The 24,857-nt window shown below is 50.0% G+C and overlaps 1 protein-coding gene and 1 pseudogene across 8 annotated transcripts in view; both read left to right on the top strand.

The window, feature by feature from the left end:
- The window catches only part of CDH3 (cadherin 3), a 170,542-nt gene that overhangs the window by 114,129 nt on the left and 31,556 nt on the right, over nucleotides 1–24,857 (top strand). For 7 of the 8 annotated variants that reach the window (XM_055298425.2, XM_063611588.1, XM_055298423.1 and 4 more), the window contains 11 exons: nucleotides 5,260–5,345; nucleotides 7,294–7,437; nucleotides 7,658–7,813; nucleotides 7,919–8,063; nucleotides 8,954–9,129; nucleotides 10,125–10,253; nucleotides 11,443–11,628; nucleotides 13,675–13,916; nucleotides 14,298–14,443; nucleotides 19,464–19,688; nucleotides 23,703–23,909. In XM_055298425.2, the coding sequence (XP_055154400.1) occupies nucleotides 5,260–5,345; nucleotides 7,294–7,437; nucleotides 7,658–7,813; nucleotides 7,919–8,063; nucleotides 8,954–9,129; nucleotides 10,125–10,253; nucleotides 11,443–11,628; nucleotides 13,675–13,916; nucleotides 14,298–14,443; nucleotides 19,464–19,688; nucleotides 23,703–23,909 (1,842 nt within the window). Of the gene's footprint in view, nucleotides 1–5,259; nucleotides 5,346–7,293; nucleotides 7,438–7,657; nucleotides 7,814–7,918; nucleotides 8,064–8,953; nucleotides 9,130–10,124; nucleotides 10,254–11,442; nucleotides 11,629–13,674; nucleotides 13,917–14,297; nucleotides 14,444–19,169; nucleotides 19,219–19,463; nucleotides 19,689–23,702; nucleotides 23,910–24,857 lie in introns of those variants that run through there. The other variant, XM_063611589.1, reaches the window with a different exon arrangement.
- On the top strand, nucleotides 15,420–16,336 carry LOC134731688 (10 kDa heat shock protein, mitochondrial-like; annotated as a pseudogene).

The following is a 24,857-nucleotide window of genomic DNA, read 5'->3' as shown; positions in this document are numbered from 1 at the left end:
CAAAAAAAAAAAAAAAAAAAAAGTATACAGTAAAAAGTCTTATCCCTCGGTGAGGCGTGGTGGCTCATGGCTATAATCCCAGCATTTGGGAAGGCCAAAGTCGGGTGATTACTTGATGCCAGGAGTTTGAGACCAGCCTGGGCAACACAGACCCCATCTCATTTTTAAAAAATAATTTTTAAGGCCGGGCATGGTGGCTCACGCCTGTAATCCCAGCACTTTGGGAGGCCAAGGCAGGCAGGTCATCTGAGGTCAGGAGTTCGAGATCAACCTGGCCAACATGGTGAAACCCCATCTCTACTAAAAATACAACAACAACAACAAATTAGCTGGGTATGGTGGTGGCTTCCTGTAATCCCAGCTACTTGGGACGCTGAGGCAGGAGAATCGCTTGAACCCGGGAGGCGGAGGTTGCAGTGAACCAAGATCATGCCACTGCACTCCAGCCTGCACAACAGAGCAAGACTCCGTCTCAAAAAAAAAAAAAAAAAAAAAAGAATGTCATTAGCACATAGGGAGCACTTAAGTAGTTCCTGAATGAATGCTGCACTGAAGAACCTGGCTTTAGATCCTGACCATCCTGGGTTCTCATTCTAATTCCACGCACCAGCTGTTTGACCTTTGGCAAGTCATCTCACCACCACCACTCCTCACCCCCAGCCCTCATGTGGTAAATGGTGGGTAATGGTTTGTAAGGTTCTGAGGGTGTACACATGCATGGTTGGGGTTTATTTTTCTTGAAATGGTTTTGCTCTGTCTCCAGCTGGGGTGCAGTGGCAAGAGCACGGATCCCTGTAACCTCGACCTCCTGGGCTCAAGCTATCTTCCCACCTCAGTTACCTAAGCAGCTGGGACTACATCATAGTTTGGAGTTTCAACTTGTATGCTACTCATGATGGTTCTGTGAAGTGTAGTATCCATCTTCCAAATGAGAAAGCATAAATTCCTAATAAGTTAATTCAAGTTCCACATCAGCAGCGATATTTCCAATTAATGGATTCTTGAGGGACTTTCACATGGGTCTTCAGTCCAGCTTTAAATAATACTGAATCAACCTGGCACAGTGGCTCATGCCTGTAATCCCAGCACTTTGGGAGGCCAAAGCGGGTGGATTGCTTGAGGCCAGGAGTTTGAGACCAGCCTGGGCAATGTGGTGAAACCCTGTCTCTAGTAAGAATACAAAAATTAGCTGGGCGTGGTGGTGCACGCCTGTAGTCCCAGCTACTCAAGGGGCTGAGGCAGGAGAATCGCTTGAGCTCGGGAGGTGGAGGTTGCAGTAAGCTGAGATTGCACCACTGCACTCCAGCCTGAGTAACAAAGCGAGACTCTCTCAGAAAAACAAAAACAAAAAAAAGTAGTAGATAAATGTTATCTATTAATAGTAATTTAGAAGGGGAGGGATTTGAGATTGATGTACTTTTTTTTTTTTAAGAGACAGTGTCTAGCTATATTGGCCAGGCTGGACTCAAACTCCTGGGCTCAAGCAATCTGCCCACCTCAGCCTCCCAAGTAGCTGGTACTACAGGTGCATGCCACTATGCCCAGCTGAGATTTGATGCCCACTTGTTAGGTTTGCCATAACAAAGTGCCAGGTACTGGGGTGGCTTAAACAACAGAAATTTATTTTCTTATAGTTCTGGCTTATAGATGGACAACTTCTCCCTGTGGTTTCACGTGGTCTTCCCTCTGTAACTACCTGTGTCCAAACCAAACTTCTTCCTCTTCTAAAGATACCAGTCATGCTGGATTAGGGCCTACCCTAATGAGTTCATTTTGCCTTTTTTTTTTTTTTTTTGAGATGGATCTTGCTCTGTTGTCCAGGCTGGAGTGAGGTGGTGCGATCTCGGCTTACTGCAACCTCTGTCTCCTGGGTTCAAGCGATTCTCCTGCCTCAGCCTCCCAGGTAGCTGGGACTAGAGGCGCAGGCCACCATGCCTGGTTAATTTCTGTATTTTTAGTAGAGACGGGATTTTACTGCGTTGGCCAGGCTGGTCTCAAACTCCTGACTTCCCATCCCTCCTGATCCGCCCATCTTGCCCTCCAAAAGTGCTGGGATTACAGTCATGAGACACTGTGCCTGGCCGACTTCATTTTACCTTAATTACCTCTTTAAGGTCCCTATCTTCACATACAATGGCCATTTTAGGTACCAGTGGTTAGGACTTCAACGTAAGAATTTTGGAGGGACACAACTCGTGTTAAGGGAAAACTTGGACCTGCAGAAAAATTGAGAAAATAAGTTGTCAACAGGTAGTCATGGCCAAATGGTTATTGCAGTGAACTTGAAAATAAGTTTCTAATGACCTTAATCATTGGGAAAGGTCATTTCCTTTCAGTCATTTTTCTGTGCATAGTTACATGTATTATGTAGTAGTTCTGCATTCTACTTATTTTGTTTTACTATCATAGTATAAGAACTTCCCTATATAAAGTGTTATATTGCATAGCTGGATAAATGACCTATGGAGTAAGTGCCCCCATAGATTATTTAACTTTCGCCCTATATTGAAAATGATTTAACCTTTGCCACAGTATCCTTCCTGGTCCTTCTAGCACTAAGGCAAAGCAGCATTGCTCAGAAGATGAGTCTACAAAGCTGTGTGCTGGCAATAAAGGGCAGGGCCACCCTGGGGATCGTGTGGCCCCTGGGACCCTCTGGAACTGAATCAGGCCCAGATCCCCTTTCCCCTTCCTCCCACTGGCCAAGCACGTCACAGCCCAGCACTCCTCAGTGGGGATGTCGTCAAGGAGGCAGGGCTGGTTCCTAAGCAATCTTCTCTTTCTCGTGATCACATTCCAGCCTTCCCACAGAGGATCTTTCTGTGTGTGGTAAGCTCTTGGGCTCTGAGGCAGCTCTTTAGGGTCCCCAAGCACCTCTGTCCTCTCCCATTCACTGAGTCCACTGCCTAAAAGATGGCCAGTGTCTTAACTTCCTTTGCCTGGATGAGTTTTGCCTCGTTGTGAACTTCCTGTCAGTGGAATCATGCATATGTCCTCTCATATCTGGCTTCTACTACTCAACCTTATGTTTGTTAAATTTCCCATGTTGTTGCCTGTCCTTGTGCTTCATTCACTTCATTACGTGAATATACCCCAATGTTTCTGCCCATTCTCCCTCATCGTTTGGGCCGATTCTAACTTAGCTATTATGAATAGTGCTGTTATGAACATTATAATACATATGTTTTGGCGAGTGTATTTTTGTTGGATCTGTACATCACAGTGGACTTGCTGGGTCTTAGGGAATTCATATATCAATATGTACTGCCAAATTGTTTTCCAAAGCGATTGTCCTCCCATATCAGACTTTTGTTTGTGTGTGTGTTAAAATAGGCATAACATAAAATTTATCATTTCAACCATTTTTAAGTAAATAATTCAGTAGCACTAAGTATATCCACAGTGTTGTGCAACATTGCCATTATCTATCTCCAGAACTTTTTCATCATCCCCAACAGAAACTGTATTCATTAGGCATTAGGCAGTAGCTCCCCTCCCCCCTCTCTCTGTCTCTAGCCCCTGATCAACTCCTTTTTTTTTTTTTTTTTTCTTAGAGATACGGGTCTTGCTGGAGTACAGTGGTGCCGTCACAGCTCACTGCAGCTTCAAACTCATGGGCTCAAATGATCCTCCCACCTCAGCCTCCCAAGTTGCTGGAACAGGTGCATACCATCATGCCCAGCTAATTAAAAAAAAAATTCGTGTAGAGGCGGGTGCAGTGGCTCACTCCTGTAAATCCCAGAACTTTGGGAGGCCAGGTGGGTGGATTGCTTGAAGCCAGGAGATCGAGACCAGCCTGGCCAACATGGTGAAACCCCATCTCTACTAAAAATACTAAAATTAGCTGGGCATGGTGGTGCACACCTGTAGTGCCAGCTACTCAGGAGGCTGAGGCAGAAGAATCACTTGAACCTGGGAGGTGGAGGTTGCAGTGAGCCGAGATCGCACCACTGCACTCCAGTCTGGGTGACAGAGTGAGACTCTGTTTCCAAAAAATAAAAAATATAAAAATTGAAAAAAAAAAAACACCTTATCTGTTATCCTTTCTTATTTTAAGGAAAGATATTTTTAAACCAAAATAATAATCTGAAACTAAAAGCCTTTCTGAAAGGACAGTTGGTGCCCTCGCCTGACATATCTATGGACAGGCGTGGGATCGTCCTTGTGGTCTTTGTTATGTTGCAGCCTAGCAAAAATGGGAGCACTGAGAAGAGCATGGTGCTGACAGAGCCAGGGTGTAGCCCCTGGCAGATTATCTGATTTCTTGCGTTGGCCATAAAAGTAGGTAACAACGTTGGTTGTGAATATTCTCTAGTGTGCGTCTTGGAGTCAGGTAGACCTGGCCTCTGAACCTCAGTTTTCTAATCTTTGAAAAGGGGGCTGGGCGTGGTGGCTCACGTCTGTAATCCCAGCACTTTGGGAGACTGAGGCAGGTGGATCACAGGATCAGGAGTTCAAGACCAGCCTGGCCAACATGGTGAAACCCAATCTCTACTAAAAAACAAAAATTAGCTGGGCATGGTGGCACACACCTGTAACCCCAGCTACTCAGGAGGCTGAGGCAGGAGAATTGCTTGAACCCAGGAGGTGGAGGTTGCAGTGAGCTGAGATTGTGCCACTGCACTCCAGCCTGGTGACAGAGCGAGACTCTGTCTCAAAAAAAAAAAAAAAAAAGAAAAGAAAAGAAAAAAAAAAAAGGCGGGGGATAATACCTACCTCGGTATCATCGTTGTAAGGATGAAATTCACCTCCAGCTGGTGAATGGTGGTTACTAACTCGGAGTGCTTGTTTAAAGAGTAGCCAAGCATTGGAGATTCAGAAGGAGCGAAGTGAACTGAAACAACCAAAGGTTGTCCAAGTGATCCGTGTGGGCATATATATTGTGTGTAAATAGACTCGCAGCCTTCAGAAAATCTTCTGCCTCTAGCTATGACCTTAGTTAACCCCATGTCACATGAGGCCACCTGGGGCTAATGTCCCTGAATGTCTATGATCTTGGTCCTCTGGGACCAAGAACAAAGAAGAGTTTGACCCACAAGCTGATCACGAGGCGATCTTCCGTCTTGAAACCAAACTTGGAAGCCTCATCTGAAACTTGTATTAGTCACACTCCTGGTCAGAGAAAGTAAGCCAAGTCCCCCTTCTGCAGCCACTTAGCAGTCCTGGATCCAGTCAGAGGACTCTTATCAGTCTCGTTTCCTGGGGCAACTTCCAGAATACTCCTGCGTTCCTAATGCTCTCTTTTCCCCTTCCTCACAGTATTCATGGGCTGCCCTGGGCAAGAGCCAGCTCTGTTTAGCACTGATAATGATGACTTCACTGTGCGGAATGGCGAGACAATCCAGGTAAAACACCATGTCCACCTGCAGGACAAAAGAAAGATGTTCTCTGTGCATGCCCAGATTGCTGGCCAGGAGCCCTTGGTTGCTGTGGCCATTGTGAGCCAAGTCAACCCTTCAGAGGAGCTAGTGTTAGTCCTCAGCTGCCCACAGCTTGGGCGTGAGCACTGATCTGAGGGGGGTAGTGCTTGCAGCTACCCAGCAGCGGTGCCTGAGGTCAGGCCAGTGGAGCCAAGAGCTGCCTTGTGAGTAATCACCCACTGTACTGGGTCCCTCGGATTCCCTCTTCCACCTCCCTTTACTTCCTTCCCTTATCATCCACGTTAACCCCAACTGAAGGCAGTTCTAAATGCAGGCCTGCCAATCCCATGAGCCTCCAGGAAGATACACCTGGGGTGCTTGGCCACACTTCGTTTTAATTTTTGAATAGCTAATATAGCCATGTGGTTCAAAAATAAATATTAATAAGCTATACAATAAATAATCTCCCCTTGTTTGCCTCCATTTGCCCAAAGCCCCCTTCACCCCTTCACGCAGTTAACCACTGTTCCTAGTTTCTTTCCTTCCAGAGTTTATATATAGTCTATACTTATATGTGTTACATATTTATTTATATTATACATGTTTTTACATGTTACCTATTTCGTATATATACATATATAAAAGCAGATTCTTTTCCTTATGCAAAAGCTAGGATGCTGTTCACATGTCTGTACCTTTCTTTTCCTACTTAACAGTATATCAGCACAGCACAATGTCTACCCTCTTTCCACAGATAGCCACTATTAGTTTTTTTCTGTATTCTCCCTGACTTCATCCATATACAAGAAAATACGACTATATGGTCTTATTTCCTACCCTTTTACACAAAAGGTGGAACAGTGCCTGGCACATATTAAGCACAATGTGTTTGTTAAATAAAATGCTAACTCTATTAAGCTGCCCTACACCTTAATCTTTTCATTTGACAGCATAAATCAAAAATCAGAGCCGGGCGCGGTGGCTCACGCTTGTAATCCCAGCACTTTGGGAGGCCGAGGCGGGCGGATCACGAGGTCAGGAGATCGAGACCACGGTGAAACCCCGTCTCTACTAAAAATACAAAAAATTAGCCGGGCGTGGTGGCGGGCGCCTGTAGTCCCAGCTACTTGGGAGGCTGAGGCAGGAGAATGGCGTGAGCCCGGGAGGCGGAGCTTGCAGTGAGCCGAGATTGCGCCACTGCACTCCAGCCTGGGCGACAGAGCGAGACTCTGTCTCAAAAAAAAAAAAAAAAAAAAAAATCAGGCCGAGTGCAGTGGCTCACATGTGTAACCCCAGCACTTTGGGAGGCCGAGGCGGGCGGATTGCTTGAGGTCAGCAGTTCGAGACCAGCCTGGCCAATAGGGTGAAACTCCATCTCTACTAAAAATACAAAAATTAGCTGGGCATGGTGGCAGATGCCTGTAATCCCAGCTACTCAGGAGGCTGAGGCAGGAGAATCACTTGAACCCGGGAGGCAGAGGTTGCAGTGAGCCGAGATCGTGCCACTGCACTCCAGCCTGGGTGACACAGCGAGACTCCATCTCAAAAAAAGGAAAAGAAAGAAAAAAGATCTTTCCCTGTTGGCACATAGAGAGCATACTCATTCTTATTTTTAGAGCTGCACAGTATTCCACTAGATGGATGTGCTGTATTATATTTCACTGGTCCTCCTGTATAAGTAAACACCGAGTTTCCCTTGCAATAGGCTCATCTAGGTCTCCACCCTTAACTTTTTTTTTTTTAATTTAACTTAGGGTCTTGCTATCTTGCCCAGGCTGCTCTCGAACTCCTGGGCTCAAGTGACCCTCCCAAAGTACTGGGATTATAGGCATGAGCTACCATGCCCAGCCACCCTTAACTCTTATAGGTGAGAGGATGTTGAGCATGTCCCAGCTATTTGCACATCTGGGTTAAGGAGTTTCTCTCCTTGCAGGAAAGAAGGTCGCTGAAGGAAAGGAATCCATTGAAGATCTTCCCATCCAAACGTATCTTACGAAGACACAAGAGAGATTGGGTGGTTGCTCCAATATCTGTCCCTGAAAATGGCAAGGGTCCCTTCCCCCAGAGACTGAATCAGGTACGACTGTGCCTTCTCCTGGGAAGCATTGGTGGCCCCAGGGACCCCCATCCAAAGGCCTGCATGAGATTTCTTGCTACTGAATGTGGGGGCCGAGACAGAAAACCCTCTCCTTTGTGAGCAGATTCTCCTATGGCAGTGCCCGTCTTCACAGAGGACTCTTTGTCCGAGTCATGGGATATTTGTTACTTTGTCAGCTGCCATTTTCTTTTCCCTCCAGCTCAAGTCTAATAAAGATAGAGACACCAAGATTTTCTACAGCATCACAGGGCCGGGGGCAGACAGCCCACCTGAGGGTATCTTCGCTGTAGAGAAGGAGACAGGCTGGTTGTTGTTGAATAAGCCACTGGACCGGGAGGAGATTGCCAAGTATGAGGCAAGTAGCCTTTAGTGTCTACTGTAAATGTCCCCTCAGAAGTGGGGTCCTAGGCCTGGTGAGGTGGGTGGCACCAGGCTGACCCCAGAGCTGTGTACCCCACAGCTCTTTGGCCACGCTGTGTCAGAGAATGGTGCCTCAGTGGAGGACCCCATGAACATCTCCATCATCGTGACTGACCAGAATGACCACAAGCCCAAGTTTACCCAGGACACCTTCCGAGGGAGTGTCTTAGAGGGAGTCCTACCAGGTAAGAGGACTGGGAAGGGGACTGCTACAGGGCTGGGCCCACACCCTTAAATGCTAAAAGATCCTACCATACCTGATTTCCTTGGTTGTGTATCAGATTACTTGGGATCTTCTTAAAAATCCAGATTCTCCCCCCTTCCCTCCCAAGGTTCCTGAATAAGAATGATCCTAGAGCAGAGCTCTGGAATCTGTATATTTGAAATTTTCCCTAAAGCTTCAGATGATCAGCCAAGCTTGGGAACCACTAGCTTTGGAGCTTCAAAGACCTAGATTTGAATCTTGGCTTTGCCCTCTTTACTGGCTGTGATCCTGGGCATATTCTTGACCTCTGAGCCTCATCTCTCACGTCTAAAAATGGGAATAATATCAACCTTGAAGAGTGGTGAAGATTAGAAATACCATGTGCAGACTGTTACGTAATACAGAGCACCTAATGTGAGGCTCCTGAGTGCATGGCAGCCACAGGGAATGCAGCAAAGACTGGAGGTGTTAGAACATGGCTGATGGAGGCTGGGCGCAGTGGCTCATGCCTGGAACCCTAGAACTTCGGGAGGCCTAGGCAGGCACATGACTTGAGATCAGGAGTTTAAGACCAGCTGGTTCAACATGGTGAAATCCTATCTCTACTAAAAATACTTAAAAATTAGCTGGGCGTGGTGGCGGGCACCTGTAATCCCAGCTACTCAGGAGGCTGAGGCAGGAGAATCACTTGAACCCAGGAGGCAGAGGTTGCAGTGAGTCGAGATCACACCATTGCACTCCAGCTTGGGTGATAGAGTGAGACTTCATCTCAAAAAAAAAAAAAAAAAGAAAAAGAAAAAAAAGAGTTCCAGAAGTAGACAGGGCTGGAGTTGGAACTGGGAGGAAAAGATACTCATCCCTTCTCTCCAGGTACTTCTGTGATGCAGGTGACAGCCACGGATGAGGATGATGCCATCCACACCTACAACGGGGTGGTTGCTTACTCCATCCATAGCCAAGAACCAAAGGACCCACACGACCTCATGTTCACCATTCACCGGAGCACAGGCACCATCAGCGTCATCTCCAGTGGCCTGGACCGGGAAGTGAGTGGCCCTTAGGGAAAGTACTGCCTACCCAGACTTGCCCAGGCTGGGGCCTGACTCTGAGAGCAGAAGCTCCTATCCCTGCCCACAAAGCCCAAGGCAGAACAGTGAGGACCCACGTCAGGTGGGATGGCTGCTGCTGGGTTCACATGCGATGCCCCTGGTTTCTTGGGCCTGTGGCCCGCTGCCAGCCAATCTTGTTAAATCTCCTCCAGGGCTGGGAGGCAGCTGTAAAATGCCTACTTTTGGTATTTTTTGTAGGTTTTCTCATTTCCTCTCAGAGTGGCTCACTTAGTGTGCACATTACCCAAATTGGTCCCTTATGTTTCACAAAGTAGAATTAGCTCCATGGATACTGGATTTGCTGCCTGTTTCCTAATTGATACCTTTATCCAAATCCTCACTCAAAACTCTTATTCTGAGGCCAGGCATGGTGGCTCACGCCTGTGATCTCAGCACTTTGGGAGGCCAAGGCGGGAGGATCACTTGAGGTAAAGAGTTCAAGACCAGCCTGGCCAACATGGTGAAACCCTGTCTCTACTAAAAATACAAAAATTAGCTGGGTGTGGTGGCAGGCATCTGTAATCCCAGCTACTTGGGAGGCTGAGGCAGGAGAATCACTTGAACCTGGGAGGTGGAGGTTGCAGTGAGCCAAGATCACGCCACTACACTGCAACCTGGGCGACAGAGCAAGATCCTGTCTCAAAAACAAAAGCAAAACTCATTCTGGAGCAGTTAAGGGTCGGAGGTGATGCCAAGCTTCCCTAGGACAGGCCCAGGAGAACTATTTGGATCACTGGTTCCCTCTCCAACAGTATCCTCTGCTTCTGTTCTCCTGGCAGTGGGTGAGGGGTGGTCAGGGAGTCAGCATTATGATAGGGAGAGATCCTCCTCTCCATCCACATACCCATGAGCCAGTGCTTCCTGGAGGTCAGGGGAGGGACCCTTCAGATTGAACCCACAATGGGCTTCCCCTCTCCTCTCTTTCTCCCCAGAAAGTCCCTGAGTACACACTGACCATCCAGGCCACAGACATGGATGGGGACGGCTCCACCACCACGGCAGTGGCAGTAGTGGAGATCCTTGATGCCAATGACAATGCTCCTGTGTTTGACCCCCAGAAGGTAATGCCCCTTCCTCACTCAGTCCCTCATCAGATAACGAAGGACCAAAGTTTGCCTTTCTCAGGAAACTGGAACCAGTCTATATTGCTTCAAATGCCAGTCTCAGCACTATGGCTGTGTGACCTTAGGAAAACTACCTAACCTGTCTGTGCCCCATTTCCTAATCTGTGAAAAGGAGATAATGATAATACCTGCTGCATTGTTCTGAGTTTCAAATGAAATAATCTATGTACATTTCCTAACACGATGCCCGAAAAGAAGTGCTGGATATGAAAATCTTTGTTGATTTGAAAACATATTTTCCTTGTACCTACACCTGCCCATCTTTTCCCAGCGAATGCTTGCGTACCTCCAAGGCAGAGGACTCAGTGCCAATCAGGGTGCCAATTACATCCTCCCGCTTCCATCTGTAGACAGCTCTGAACGTTAGGTCTGAATAGAAGTTTATAATGAGGCCAGGCACGGTGGCTCACGCCTGTAATCCCAGCACTTTGGGAGGCCAAGGCGGGCAGAACACTTGAGGCCAGAAGTTCAAGACCAACCTGGCCAATATGGCAAAACCCTGTCTCTACTAAAAATACAAAAACTAACCAGGTGCAGTGGCGCACGCCTGTAGTCCCAACTACTTGGGAAGCTGAGGCATGAGGATCGCTTGAGCTTGGGAGGTGGAGGTTGCAGTGAGCCGAGATCACACCACTGCACTCCAGCCTGAGCGGCAGACTGAGACTGTCTAAAAAAAAAAAAAAAAAAAAATTTTGTTCCGAGCAACTGATTTTCCAGTCTTTGTCACATGTCCCAGAACCTCCAAAAAAATTCCTGTTCAGTGCCCCAGCCCATTCAGGCACCTAGCTCTTCTTGCCACCTTCCTTATTCCTTTCTGATCTCAGCTGGATAGATAGCTACATGTGGCAGGGGCTTAGGCATGCAAACCTGTGAGATTTCTGGAACATCAGGCCCCTGCGTGTAGGGAAAGCAGACACAAAATTGATGTGGTCTGTGCCAGCAGCTGCAAGGCTGCTGCTGGGGACATCCTGCCGCTGTGTATACCCTGAAACCCCGCAAAGTAGGTGGGTGGTCCAGGAAAGGGTAAAGGCATGGGGATCCCCTGAGGTTGGATGGAGGCTTCTCACCCTCTGGAGTAGGACAGTCATTCTCTGCTCTGATAGTGCTGTGCTTCTCACACTGACAGTACGAGGCCCGTGTGCCTGAGAATGCAGTGGGCCATGAGGTGCAGAGGCTGACAGTCACTGATCTGGATGCCCCCAACTCACCAGCGTGGTGTGCCACCTACCTCATCGTGGGCGGTGACGACGGGGACCATTTTACCATCACCACCCACCCTGAGAGCAACCAGGGCATCCTGACAACCAGGAAGGTGAGTCAGTTCGGGCCTCAGACAATGGCTATACCTGGGGCAGTCAGGTCTGCAGGCTTTAGGATGAGGAGCCACTGTCTACCGTGGGCTAGTCCAGGAATCGCACCAGCCCAGAGGCTCCCATCACTGTTCTACCACTCTTGTGTTGGGGAGTCCCTTTGTTCAAACTAAATCTTACCCAGGAGCCCACTTCATAAATAGGTAAGAGTCACTGATCTAATTGAAGCACATCAGTGGAGCCTCCTCCCAGACCACAGTGTCCAATGGCTGCCCCGAATCAGTCTCACATAGAGGGTCCATTTTATTGAAATCCATGCTGACTGCATTTACTCTAAAACTCATGTCTAGGTGTTTAGATAATAAACAAATGTTTTGAATCACTGAGGCACACTCTTGCCTCTCTAAAAGTCTCTTTTTTGTGTCTATGTATTTTTGTTTTTATTGGAGTATAGGACGTGGGTTGGGTCAAAAAGTCTGAATAAGGCTGGGCGCAGTGGCTTACACTTATTCCCAGCAGTTTAGGAGGCTGAGGTGGGAGGATCACTTGAGGCCAGGAGTTTCAGATCAGCCTGGTGAACATAGCGAGATCCCATCGGCACTAAAAAAGAAAAAAAAGAAGATGGGCCTAATCTTGCATCAGTTTCTTTTACTTCCTGGTTTACTATGAAGAATGGTGTGGTTTGAGAAACAGGGTATAAAATATTGTATGAAATAATGTGTCTTAAAGACTGGGGTTTGCTGTCCTCTTTTCTGCAACAAATACTTTGTAATGCCACTTCGACATTGTTAAATGATGTGAAATGAAGTTCATTTATAAAATATAACTAACCTAACTCATGATTTCTAAGAATAGAGAATGTCCTAACTAAAATAAAGAAAAAATCCAGACTGGGCGCTGTGGCTCACGCCTGTTATCCCAGCACTTTGGGAGACCGAGGTGGGCGGATCACGAGGTCAGGAGATTGAGACCATCCTCCTGGTTAACATGGTGGAACCCCATCTCTACTAAAAATACAAAAAAATTAGCCGGGCATGGTGGCGGGCACCTGTAGTCACAGCTACTCGGGAGGCTGAGGCAGGAGAATGGCATGAACCTGGGAGGTGGAGCTTGCAGTGAGCCGAGATCGGGCCACTGAACTCCAGCCTCCGTGACAGAGCGAGACTGTCTCAAAAAAAAGAAAAAAAAAAAAGAGAAAATCCAGCCTGGACAACATGGAGAAATCCTGTCTACACTAAAAGTACAAAAAATTAGCTGGGGCCGGGCACGATGGCTCATGCCTGTAATCCCAGCACTTTGGGAGGCCGAGGCGGATGGATCACCTGAGGTTGGGAGTTCGAGACCAGCCTGGCCATCATGGTGAAACCCGTCTCTACTAAAAATACAAAAATTAGCTGGGCGTGGTGGCACATGCCTGTAGTCCCAGCTACTCGAGAGGCTGAGGCAGGAGAATCGCTTGATCCCGGGAGGCGGAGGTTGCAGTGAGCCGAGTTCGCATCACTGCACTCTAGCCTGGATGACAGAGTGAGACTCCGTCTCAAAAAAAAAAAGCTGGATGTGGTGGCACACACCTGTAGTCCCAGCTACCCAGGAGGCTGAAGTGGGAAGGTCACTTAAGCCCAAGAAGGTCGAGGCTGCAGTGAGCCATAATCAAGCCACTGCACTCGAGCCTAGGTGACAGAGCAATATGCTGTCTCAAATAATGGTCTCAAGCAATCCGGCAGCCTTGGCCTCCCAAAGTGCTGGATTTACAGGCATGAGCCACAATGCCAGGCCCCCCAGTTTTCTCAAACATTACCACCACTCCACTGGGAACCATTGTTCTAGGGCTTATTAATACAGTTACCTTTAGGATGGTCTGAGAGGCCCCATTAGATGTGCACTCAGGAAACACGGGAGTGTTTATGGGACAGAGAATGGGCAGCGTTGTTGCTAGTGGGGGCCTCAAGCCCCTCAGTATGGGCTCTTTCCTTCTCACATCTCAACTGCACTGCACGGGGCCTCCTCTCAAAATGGTGGTCCAGGTCCTTCTTCCTCTTCTCTCCTAGGGTTTGGATTTTGAGGCCAAAAACCAGCACACCCTGTACATTGAAGTGACCAACGAGGCTCCTTTTGGGCTGAAGCTCCCAACCTCCACAGCCACTGTAGTGGTCCATGTGGAGGATGTGAATGAGGCACCCGTGTTTGTCCCACCCTCCAAAGTCATTGAGGTCCAGGAGGGCATCCCCACTGGGGAGCCTGTGTGTGTCTACACCGCAAAAGACCCTGACAAGGAGAATCAAAAGATCAGGTACTCAGGAGCTGGGCTCAGTGAGCAGCACGTACTGGTACAGTTGGTGGGTGGGTGATTATGGCCAACGTTTGTTCTGATTACCACGGAGATTGTTAAATAGGAATATCCCTCCTGCATAGGTCCTCTTCTTCCTACCCTCTTTGAGGCTGAAGACTGAATAGGGGTTTGGGGGCAGGTATTTCTCACTCTGTCATGTATCCCTCTTGGGACTCCTACACCTGCTGCTTTAGGCCCCCGTTTATGGGCGAGGTGCATTTTCCATATGATCCTGCTTAGGAGCCCAGAGGCCATCTGCCAGTTGGTATGAGGAGGCCCTGAATGACGACATCAGAATTCTAAATATTCTGGATGTGACTCGTCTCAACTTTTCCTCTCCAGCTACCGCATCCTGAGAGACCCAGCAGGGTGGCTAGCCATGGACCCAGACAGTGGGCAGGTCACAGCTGTGGGCACTCTAGACCGTGAGGATGAGCGGTTTGTGAGGAACAACATCTATGAAGTCATGGTCTTGGCCATGGACGATGGTGAGAGCATCCTCCCAGCCCTCCCACAAGGGCCACTTTTGGTTCTCAGGTCACATGACACAGCACAGCATGTTTCCTCCACAGGTGGGAACATGTGTCGAGGAGGGCTATTTGCAAACCAATCCAGATGGTCAAAGGGGTCTTTCAGAGGAGTCTTTTAAAGACTGGTCCTAGGCCAGATGCAGTGGCTCATGCCTGTAATCCCAGCACTTTGGGAGGCCAAGGCAGGTAGATCACCTGAGGTCAGGAGTTCGAGACCAGCCTGGCCAACATGGTGAAACCTCATCTCTGCTAAAGATACAAAAAATTAGCCGGGCGTGGTGGTGCGCACCTGTAGTCCCAGCTACTCCAGAGGCAGAGGCAGAAGAATCGTTTGAACCTGGGAGGTGGAGGCTACAGTGAGCTGAGATCGTGCCACTGCACTCCACCCTGGGTGACAAAGTGAGACTATCTCAAAAAGCAACAGCAACAAAAGACTGATCCTAGGGACTGGCCATGATTCCAATTTCCCTAAAACCCAAGAGTTGGGAGGGAGCCAGGTGTGGTGACTCAGGCCTGTAATCCTAGCACTTTGAGAGGCCTAGGGAGGAGGATCACTTGAGCCCAGGGATTCAAGGCTGGCCTGAGAAACATACAGAGACCCTGTCTCTACAAAAAATGAAAAATTAAAAAATAAGAGTTAGGGCCGGGCGTGGTGATTCAAGCCTGTAATCCCAGCACTGTGGGAGGCCGAGGCAGGTGGATCACCTGAGGTCAGGAGTTCTAGACCAGCCTGGCCAACATGGCGAAACACTGTCTCTACTAAAAATACAAAAAATTAGCTGAGCCGGGCGCGGTGGCTCACGCTTGTAATCCCAGCACTTTGGGAGGCCGAGGTGGGCGGATCACGAGGTCAGGAGATCAAGACCATGGTGAAACCCCATCTCTACTAAAAATACAAAAAAATTAGCCAGGCGTGGTGGCGGGCACCTGTAGTCCTAGCTACTCGGAGAGGCTGAGGCAGGAGAATGGTGTGAACCCGGGAGGCGGAGCTTGCAGTGAGCCAAGATTGCGCCACTGCACTCCAGCCTGGGCGACAGAGCAAGACTCCATCTCAAAAAAAAAAAAAAAAAAAAAAAAAATTAGCTGAGTGTGTCGTCTCCCAGTTCCCGCGTCAGTGGCCTGCGCAGGGCCCTTGGGGCGAATTTCTGCACGCCTCGGGGCGACCGCCCTCCCTCATGGGGAGGTATAAGGGGGCGACCGGCGAGGGCTGGGGCGAGTGCGCCTGCGCCCAGGCGGTCTTTTCACGTGTCGCCAGGGTCAGACCGCAGGTCTCTCCTTGCGTCGCTACAGAAGAGCAGAGTACGAGTCTGAGGCGGAGGGAGTCATGGCAGGACAAGCATTTAGAAAGTTTCTTTCACTCTCTGACCGAGTATTGGTTGAAAGGAGTGCTGCTGAAACTGTAACCAAAGGAGGAATTATGCTTCCAGAAAAATCTCAAGGAAAAGTATTGCAGCAACGGTAGTCGCTGTTGGATCGGATTCTAAAGGAAGGGTGGAGAGATTCAACCAGTTGGCGTGAAAGTTGGAGATAAAGTTCTCCCAGAATAGAGAGGCACCAAAGTAGTTCTAGATGACAAGGATTATCTCCTATTTAGAGATGGTGACATTCTTGGAAAGTACGTAGACTGAAATAAGTCACTACTGAAATGGCATCACTGTGAAGCTGCCTATTCCACTGAAGTTCTGAAATCTTTTTTTTTTTTTATTAATTTTTTTTGCATACAAAAACAATAAACATTTTCTAAAAATACATACAAACAAAAAGATACGTATCAAACATATTAGGAAGGTTGCACATGGGAAGTCGGGGAATAGAAATGGGGGTGGGAGTTAAAATAAATGAGAGAGGGACTTTATATGGATCAGTGATAATAACTCAATCCTCTATTTGACAAAGAAGAGGGAGAAGGAAGAGGAAGAAAAAGAAAGTGGGATAAAGGATCAGAAAGGGAGGAAAATAGAAAAAATTAGAGTATGACTCCAGGGTAGACCTGTTTTGTTGTCATTGAGTTGGTTGGTTGGTTTGTCTGTTGTATTCTTCATGTTTCGCCAAGTTGGCCAGACTGGTCTCGAACTCCTAGCCCGAAGTGATCAACCCACCTCGCCCCCCAGAGTGCCGGGACCACAGGCGTGAGCCACCACGTCCAGCCCCCACATTGCTTCTGGCCTCCGTGGTAGACCTCCCAGACGGAGCGGCCAGGCAGAGGAGCTCCTCACTTCTACCCAGACACGGGGCGGCCGGGCAGAGGGGCTCCTCACTTCCCAGACGGGGCGGCCAGGCAGAGACGCTCCTCACTTCTTCCCAGACGATAGGTGGCCGGGCAGAGGCGCTCCTCACTTCCCAGACGATGGGTGGTCGGGCAGAGGCGCTCCCCACTTCCCAGACGATGGGTGGCCGGGCAGGGGCGCTCCTCACTTCCCAGATGGGGCAGCCGGGCAGAGGCGCTCCTCACTTTCCAGACGATGGGTGTCCGGGCAGAGGCACTCCTCACTTCCCAGATGGGGCAGCCGGGCAGAGGCGCTCCTCACTTCCCAGACGGGGCGGCCGGGCAGAGGCGCTCCTCACTTCTTCCCGGACGATGGGAGGCCGGGCAGAGGCGCTCCTCACTTCCCAGACGGGGCGGCCGGGCAGAGGCGCTCCTCACTTCCCAGACAGGGTGGCCGGGCAGAGGCGCTCCTCACTTCCCAGACGATGGGTGGCCGGGCAGAGGCGCTCCTCACTTCCCAGACGATGGGTGGCCGGGCAGAGGCGCTCCTCACTTCCCAGACGGGGCGGCTGGGCAGAGGCGCTCCTCACTTCCCAGACGGTGGGTGGCCAGGCAGAGGCGCTCCTCACTTCCCAGACGGTGGGTGGCCGGGCAGAGGCGCTCCTCACTTCCCAGACGGTGGGTGGCCGGGCAGAGGCGCTCCTCACTTCCCAGACGGTGGGTGGCCGGGCAGAGGCGCTCCTCACTTCCCAGACGGTGGGTGGCCGGGCAGAGGCGCTCCTCACTTCCCAGACGGTGGGTGGCCGGGCAGAGGCGCTCCTCACTTCCCAGACGGTGGGTGGCCGGGCAGAGGCGCTCCTCACTTCCCAGACGGGGCGGCCGGGCAGAGGCGCTCCTCACTTCCCAGACGGGGCGGCCGGGCAGAGGCGCTCCTCACTTCTTCCCGGACGGGGGCGGCCGGGCAGAGGCGCTCCTCACTTCTTCCCGGACGGGGCGGCCGGGCAGAGGCGCTCCTCACTTCTTCCCGGGCGGGGCGGCCGGGCAGAGGCGCTCCTCACTTCCTCCCGGACGGGGCGGCCGGGCAGAGGCGCTCCTCACTTCCTCCCAGACGATGGGAGGCCGGGCAGAGGCGCTCCTCACTTCCCAGACGATGGGTGGCCGGGCAGAGGCGCTCCTCACTTCCCAGACGGGGCGGCCGGGCAGAGGCGCTCCTCACTTCCCAAACAGAGTGGCCGGGCAGAGGCGCTCCTCACTTCCCAGACGGTGGGTGGCCGGGCAGAGGCGCTCCTCACTTCCCAGACGGTGGGTGGCCGGGCAGAGGCGCTCCTCACTTCCCAGACGGGGCGGCCGGGCAGAGGCGCTCCTCACTTCCCAGACGGGGCGGCCGGGCAGAGGTGCTCCTCACCTCCCAGACGGGGCGGCCGGGCAGAGGCGCTCCCCACCTTCCAGATGGGGCGGCGGCCGGGCAGGGGCTGCAATCCCAGCACCCTGGCAGGCCAAGGCAGGCGGCCGGGGGGTAGAGGCTGCTGCGAGGCCAGACCACGCCACCGCCCTCCAGCCCGGGCAACACCGAGCACTGGGTGAGCGAGACTCCGTCTGTAGTCCCAGTACCTCGGGAGGCTGAGGCGGGCAGAGCACTCGGCGTCAGGAGCTGGCGACCAGCGTGGCCAAGATGGCGAACGCGTGCCTGCATCCAAAGGAGAAAAGGCAGGCAGCGGTGGCGCGCGCCGGCAGTCCCAGGCAGTCCGCGGCGCGGGCAGCAGCAAGCCGAGTAGATTGTAGCCTGGGCCAGAGAGGGGAAAGAAAGAAAGAAAGAGAGAGAGAGAGAGAGAGAGGAGAGAGAGAGAGAGAGAGAGAGAGAGAGAGAGAGAGAGAGAGAGAGAGAGAGAGAGAGAGAGAGAGAAAGAAAGAAAGAAAAGAAAGAGAAAGAAAGAAAGAAAAGAAAGAGAAAGAAAGAAAAGAAGGAAAGGAAGGAGAAAGAAAGAAAGGAAGGAAGGAAGGAGTTCTGAAATCTTTCATCATGTAAATAATTTCCATATTTCTCTTATAATAAACTAATGATAACTAATGACCAAAAAAAATTAGCTGGGTGTGGTGGCACACGCCTGTAGTCCCAGCTACTCAGGAGGCTGAGGCACGAGAATCACCTGAACCCAGGAGGCGGAGGTTGCAGTGAGCCGAAATTGTGCCACTGCACTCCAGCCTGGGCAACAGAGCAAGACTCTCCAATAAGTAAATAAAACATCAGCATTAGGAGAGTCCTTTCAGCCTTAGTTTTTGGTTCACTGGGTCCTGAATTAGCCTGTCAGTTTTCCCTTGTGATTGATTGCTAGAGGCTGACTGGAAAGTGCTATGACAGATTAGTGATGCCACACCATGACAGATGGGGGGTTATGACGTAGTTGTCACCTCTGGTTGACATGTAATGAACCAGGACCTGCAGGCAGGTGAGAGGTTGCAGCAGGGCTATGAAGGGAGGCTTCCCTGAAGCTGATGGACAAATACTGGAGTAACCCTGAAGTAGCCGGTAGGTTTCACTTTGTGGTTATAGTGCTGTCTGGATGAAGTGGCTGCAACTGTGCCATGATATAGTTAGTAATGTCTGCTGTGGACCGAAATGAGAATGATGGCCCAATTGGCATGTATGTGCCATGTATTGGAAGCAAGGGCATGGAAGGTCTTGAGAGGTGAGAGCTGGGTGGTAAACAGGAGCCCCCCTGAGGCTGACTGGGTGGGTCACAGGGAGCTCATCATATGTGTCATTATAAACAGGAAGCCCTCCCACTACTGGCACGGGAACCCTTCTGCTAACACTGATTGATGTCAATGACCATGGCCCAGTCCCTGAGCCCCGTCAGATCACCATCTGCAACCAAAGCCCTGTGCCCCAGGTGCTGAACATCACGGACAAGGACCTGTCTCCCCACACTTCCCCTTTCCAGGCCCAGCTCACAGATGACTCAGACATCTACTGGATGGCAGAGGTCAACGAGAAAGGTACCTGAGTGAGTGGTGGTAGCGGGTGGGGTGCCAGCCCCACTGGTGGGCATCTGCCCCACACCAGGATTCCGCACACGTTCCTGTCCTAGCATCTTGTGGGCCACAGGGGCAACGGTTTCCTCTAGAACCTCAGTCAGATGCTATTTATTAACCTGGTGGAGGCCTTTGGAATTCCACAGGACCCCTAAAAGACCATTCCAGCCCAACCGCCTTCCTGTATAGACGGAAAAACTGAGGCCTGGAGGAATCTAACCTATGTAGAGCACGTGAAGTGGACCTGGCACAGAGCATGCTCAGTGAGTGTTGGCTACGATCACTGTGCTGGGTCCTGACTCTCGCTATGTGACATGGGCCAAGTCACTCCCTCCCTCTCGAGGCCTCAGTTTTTCCATCTACACAGGAAGGCGGTTGGGCTGGAATGGTCTTTTAGGGGTCCTGTGGAATTCCAAAGGCCTCCACCAGGTTAATAAATAGCATCTGATTGAGGTTCTAGAGACCGTTGCCCCTGTGGCCCACAAGATGCCCACCACACCCAGCTGTGTTATGGCTTTAAAAATAATGTCACGGCCACACACGGTGGCTCACACCTGTAATCCCAGCACTTTGGGAGGCTGAGGCGGGCAGGTCACCAGGTCAGGAGTTCGAGACCAGCCTGGCCAATATGGTGAAACCTCATCTCTACTAAAATTACAAAAATTAGCCAGGCGTGGTGGCGTGTGCCTGTAGTCCCAGCTACTCGGGAGGCTGAGGCAAAAGAATCACTTGAACCTGGGAGGCAGAGGTTGCAGTGAGCTGAGATTGTGCCACTGCACTCCAGCCTGGGCGACAGAGTGAGACTCTGTCTCAAATAAAATAAAATTAAAATGTCACTAGGGTTTTTTGTTTTTGTTTTTGTTTTAGAGACGGAGTCTCACTCTGTCTCCCAGACTGGAGTGCAGTGGCACAATCTCGGCTTACTGCAACCTCCGCTTCCTGGGTTCAAGCAATTATCCCTGTCTGAGTAGCTGAGATTACAGGTGCCTGTCACCATGCCCATCTAATTTTTGTATTTTTTAGTAGAGGCATGATTTTGCTATGTTGGCCAGGCTGGTCTTGAACTCCGGACTTCAGGTGATCCTCCCGCCTTGGCCTTCCAGAGTGCTGAGATTACAAGCCTGAGCCACCACACCTGGCCTATCAGGATTTTAATCTAGGCAGTCTCACTCACCATGGTGTGGGAAAAAAAAAAAAAAAAAGCATAAGCATTATGGCCAAAACCCAATGTTATTAATACCTGTAACAGTATTGATCAGTATTGATAACCTGGTTCTTGGCTTTAATTTCATTTTTCTGTTTGCCCTTGTTCTTTTGTCAGGGAAATTAATCCAGACTCTACCCCATGTGACCTCAGGCTAGTTACCTAACTCCCTAAGCTTCAATTTCTGCATTTGTAAAATGAGGATAACAGCAGTTCCCACCTCTTAAGGCAATGATGAGGATCCGGGTAGGGCCTGGCACTTAGTAAGTGCCCATTTAGCCGGGCACGGTGGCTCACGCCTGTAATCCCAGCACTTTGGGAGGCTGAGGTGGGTGGATCACAAGGTCAAGAGATCGAGACTGTCCTGGCCAACATGGTGAAACCCTGTCTCTACTAAAAATATAAAAAAGAATCAGGCATGGTGGCACGTGCCTGTAATCCCAGCTACTTGGGAGGCTGAGGCAGGAGAATCACTTGAACCTGGGAGGCAGAGGTTGCAGTGAGCCGAGATCGCACCACTGCACTCCAGCCTGGGTGACAGAGCGAGACTCTGTCTCAAAAAAAAAAAGAAAAAGTGCCCATTTAGTCACCACTGCCATCGTCATCAACAACTGATCAGCCTTATAGGATGGCAGAGGTGTTTTAGTGACATATACCCCATGTTGGCCACTCCACATGGTCGACTAGTTGTTCAGCCCGGAGAGCTGTCTCTGCCTCCTGGCACTAAATGGGGACAGAGTGGATTCTGCCTTCTGGCCCTTTGACTAAGAGGAGCCCAGCGAGAGTGCAGAGCATTTTAACAGAAAAAACTTCAAATCTGTGCTGAGATAGGCTGACAACCTGGGGAGGGGGTGGGGCTAGAAACTTGGGGGTTGTTTTTGATTGCCCCAGTGATTGGGGGCACTACAGGCATTTATTGGTAGAAACCCGCAATGCTGTGGCAAATCCTGCATGATGAAAAAGCTTCCACACAGGCTAAGAGCTCCCTTCTTGAGAAAGCTGAGTCTAAACCAAAGGCCTTTCTTTAAAGAGGCCACTGATACTATGTTTGTCGCCCGCACACATAGCCCCTTCTCCACTCGGATCGCCATGCAGTCTCCCCCGAGTGGTGCCCAGTGTGCAGGGGCTAGGCTGGGCCTGGCTTCTGCTCTGTGGTTAGCCTGCCACCCCCTGGGCCTTGGAAGGCCAGTTAGCCCAATACCTGCTACAGCCTCATTTCTGGCATTCCTGCATTTGTGTGATCACTAATGCTGTAATGATAACACAGGTTAGCATCTGATCTGATCTGCTCAACATTAGCACTTACATAACCAAGTCATGTGCATTTAGTTTTATTAATAATTGGATGCAGCCCGGCATTGTGGCTCGGGCCTGTAATCCCAGCACTTTGGGAGGCCGAGGTGGGCAGATCACCTGAGGTCAGGAGCTTGAGACCAGCCTAGCACAAAATCCACCTCTGCTAAAAATACAAAAACTAGCTGGGTGTAGTGGTGCAAACCTGTAGTCCCAGCTACTCCAGAGGCCGAGGCAGGAGAATCGCTTGAGCCCATGAGGCAGAGGTTGCAGTGATCTGAGATCGCGCCACTGTACTCCAGCCTGAGTGACAAAGAAAGACTGTCTAAAAAAAAAAAATTGAAGGCCGGGCACTGTGGCTCACGCCTGTAATCCCAGCACTCTGGGAGGCTGAGGAAAGTGGATCACGAGGTCAGGAGTTTGAGACCAGCCTGGCCAAGATGGTGAAAGCCTGTCTCTACTAAAAATAACAAAAATTAGCTGGGCACAGTGTCGGGTGCCTGTAATCTCAGCTACTCAGGAGGCTGAGGCAGGAGAATCGCTTGAACGCGGGAGGCGGAGGTTACAGTGAGCCAAGATCACGCCACTGCACTCTAGTCTGGATGACAGAGCAAGACTTAGTCTCAAAAAAATTGAATGTTCAGTTAGAAATATGGGTGTTTCATATAAGATTGGGTTAACTATCAGCTGCTCTGCCTATGGAGTAGCCATTCTTTGTTCCTTTACTTTTTTTTTTTTTTTTTGAGACAGAGTCCTGCTCTTTTGCCAGGCTGGAGTGCAGTGGCATGATCTCGGCTCACTGCAGCCTCCACCTGATCAGATCAGATGCTAACCTGTGTTATCATTACAGCATTACAGGGTTTAAGCGATTCTCCTGCCTCAGCCTCCCAAGTAGCTGAGACTACAGGCACGTGCCATCACACCTGGCTAATTTTTGTATTTTTAGTAGAGAAGGGTTTTCACCATGTTGGCCAGGATGGTCTCGATCTCTTGACCTCGTGATCCGCCCGCCTCGGCCTCTCAAAGTGCTGGGATTGCAGGCGTAAGCCACTGCGCCCAGCCCTCCTTTACTTTCTTAATAAAGTTGCTTTTACTTAAAAAAAAAAAAAAACGGGTTAGCTATCTTTTAGGAAGAATATTCTTTTTGAAGCAAAAAAACAGTGTAGCAGCCAATGATGGAAAGAAGTTATTGGTCCTGCATGACATGGCTTTTAAAACTTCATGTTATAAAAATACTGTGATTATCGATTTTTTTTAAAGTAAAATGACAAATTAATTTTTCTATCCCAATAATCCTTTTCATTATGGTGAATTTTGCTTTAGCCAAAGATCAGTTTTTACTGCTATTTTCCAAAGTGTGCTTGTGGAGTATTTCTCCCCATTACCCACATGTGGAAGCTGTATTCTCAAACTTTCATTATGGTATACTCAGATCCCCGCACTGATGGTTCCCACAGCTAATAATGATCTGTTCACTCCAGGCGACACAGTGGTCTTGTCCCTGAAGAAGTTCCTGAAGCAGGACACATATGACGTGCACCTTTCTCTGTCTGACCACGGCAACAAGGAGCAGCTGACGGTGATCAGGGCCACCGTGTGTGACTGCCACGGCCATGTCAAGACCTGCCCTCCACGCTGGAAGGGAGGTTTCATCCTCCCTGTGTTGGGGGCTGTCCTGGCTCTGCTGTGTGAGTACCAGGCCCCCACCCCCTCCCTGAGGATGAGGGAGTTAAAAGACTGGATTCTACTTTGAACTTTCACTCCTGGAACTAAGAGGCCACCAACATTGCCCGTCCATTCCTTAAACTTTTTTTTTATGACAGGGTCTCACTCTGTCGCCCAGGCTGGAATGCAGTGGCATGATCTCGGCTCATTGCAACTTCTGCCTCCCAGGCTCAAATGATCTTCCCACCTCAGCCTCCCAAGTACCTGGGACTACAGGTGTGGGCCACCATGCCCAGCTCATTTTTGTATTTTTTGTAAATATGGGGCCTCACTATGTTGCCCAGGCTGGTCTTGAATTCCTGGGCTCAAGCAATCCACCTACCTTGGCCTCCCAAAATTCTGGGATTACAGGTGTGAGCCACTGCTCCTGGCCCACTCCTTAAACTCCTAATTCTAGGAGCATCAGTCAATCAGTAGGTCTTTCTGGGGCTTGTGGAATGTACCAGGCTTTGGGGATACAGTGGTGAGCAAACAGACTCGGCCCTGCCATCAGGTCATCTGGAGGGGCCCGCACAGTGGTTCTGAAAGGGTGGTTTCCGACAGCATTAGCATCACCAGGAATTTGCTATTATTAGAAAGGCAAATTCTCAGGCCCTGCTCCAGACTTACTGATTCAGAAATTTAGGAATAGAACCCAGTAATCTGCATGTTAACAAGCTCCCAAGGCATTCTGATACATACTGGAGTCTGCAAATTACTGGTCTAGTGGGAGGAAATGTTTAGTTAAAAACAAATTTCTTGGCTCTAAAGATAGAACCTATCACAGTTGTTTTTTCCACATTTTGACTTGGTCTTAACATAGACAACACACATCGTCAGTCAGAGATCAATCACTTGAATACAACAAGAACATGCTCTTCGCTGGGCGTGGTGGCTCACACTTGTAATCCCAACACTTTGGGAGGCCAAGG

This window comes from Symphalangus syndactylus, chromosome 11 (genome assembly GCF_028878055.3).
Source record: "Symphalangus syndactylus isolate Jambi chromosome 11, NHGRI_mSymSyn1-v2.1_pri, whole genome shotgun sequence".
NCBI lineage: Eukaryota > Metazoa > Chordata > Mammalia > Primates > Hylobatidae > Symphalangus > Symphalangus syndactylus.
The sequence above is the reverse complement of the archived record's forward strand: the minus strand, read 5'-3'. Positions and strand labels throughout refer to the sequence as shown.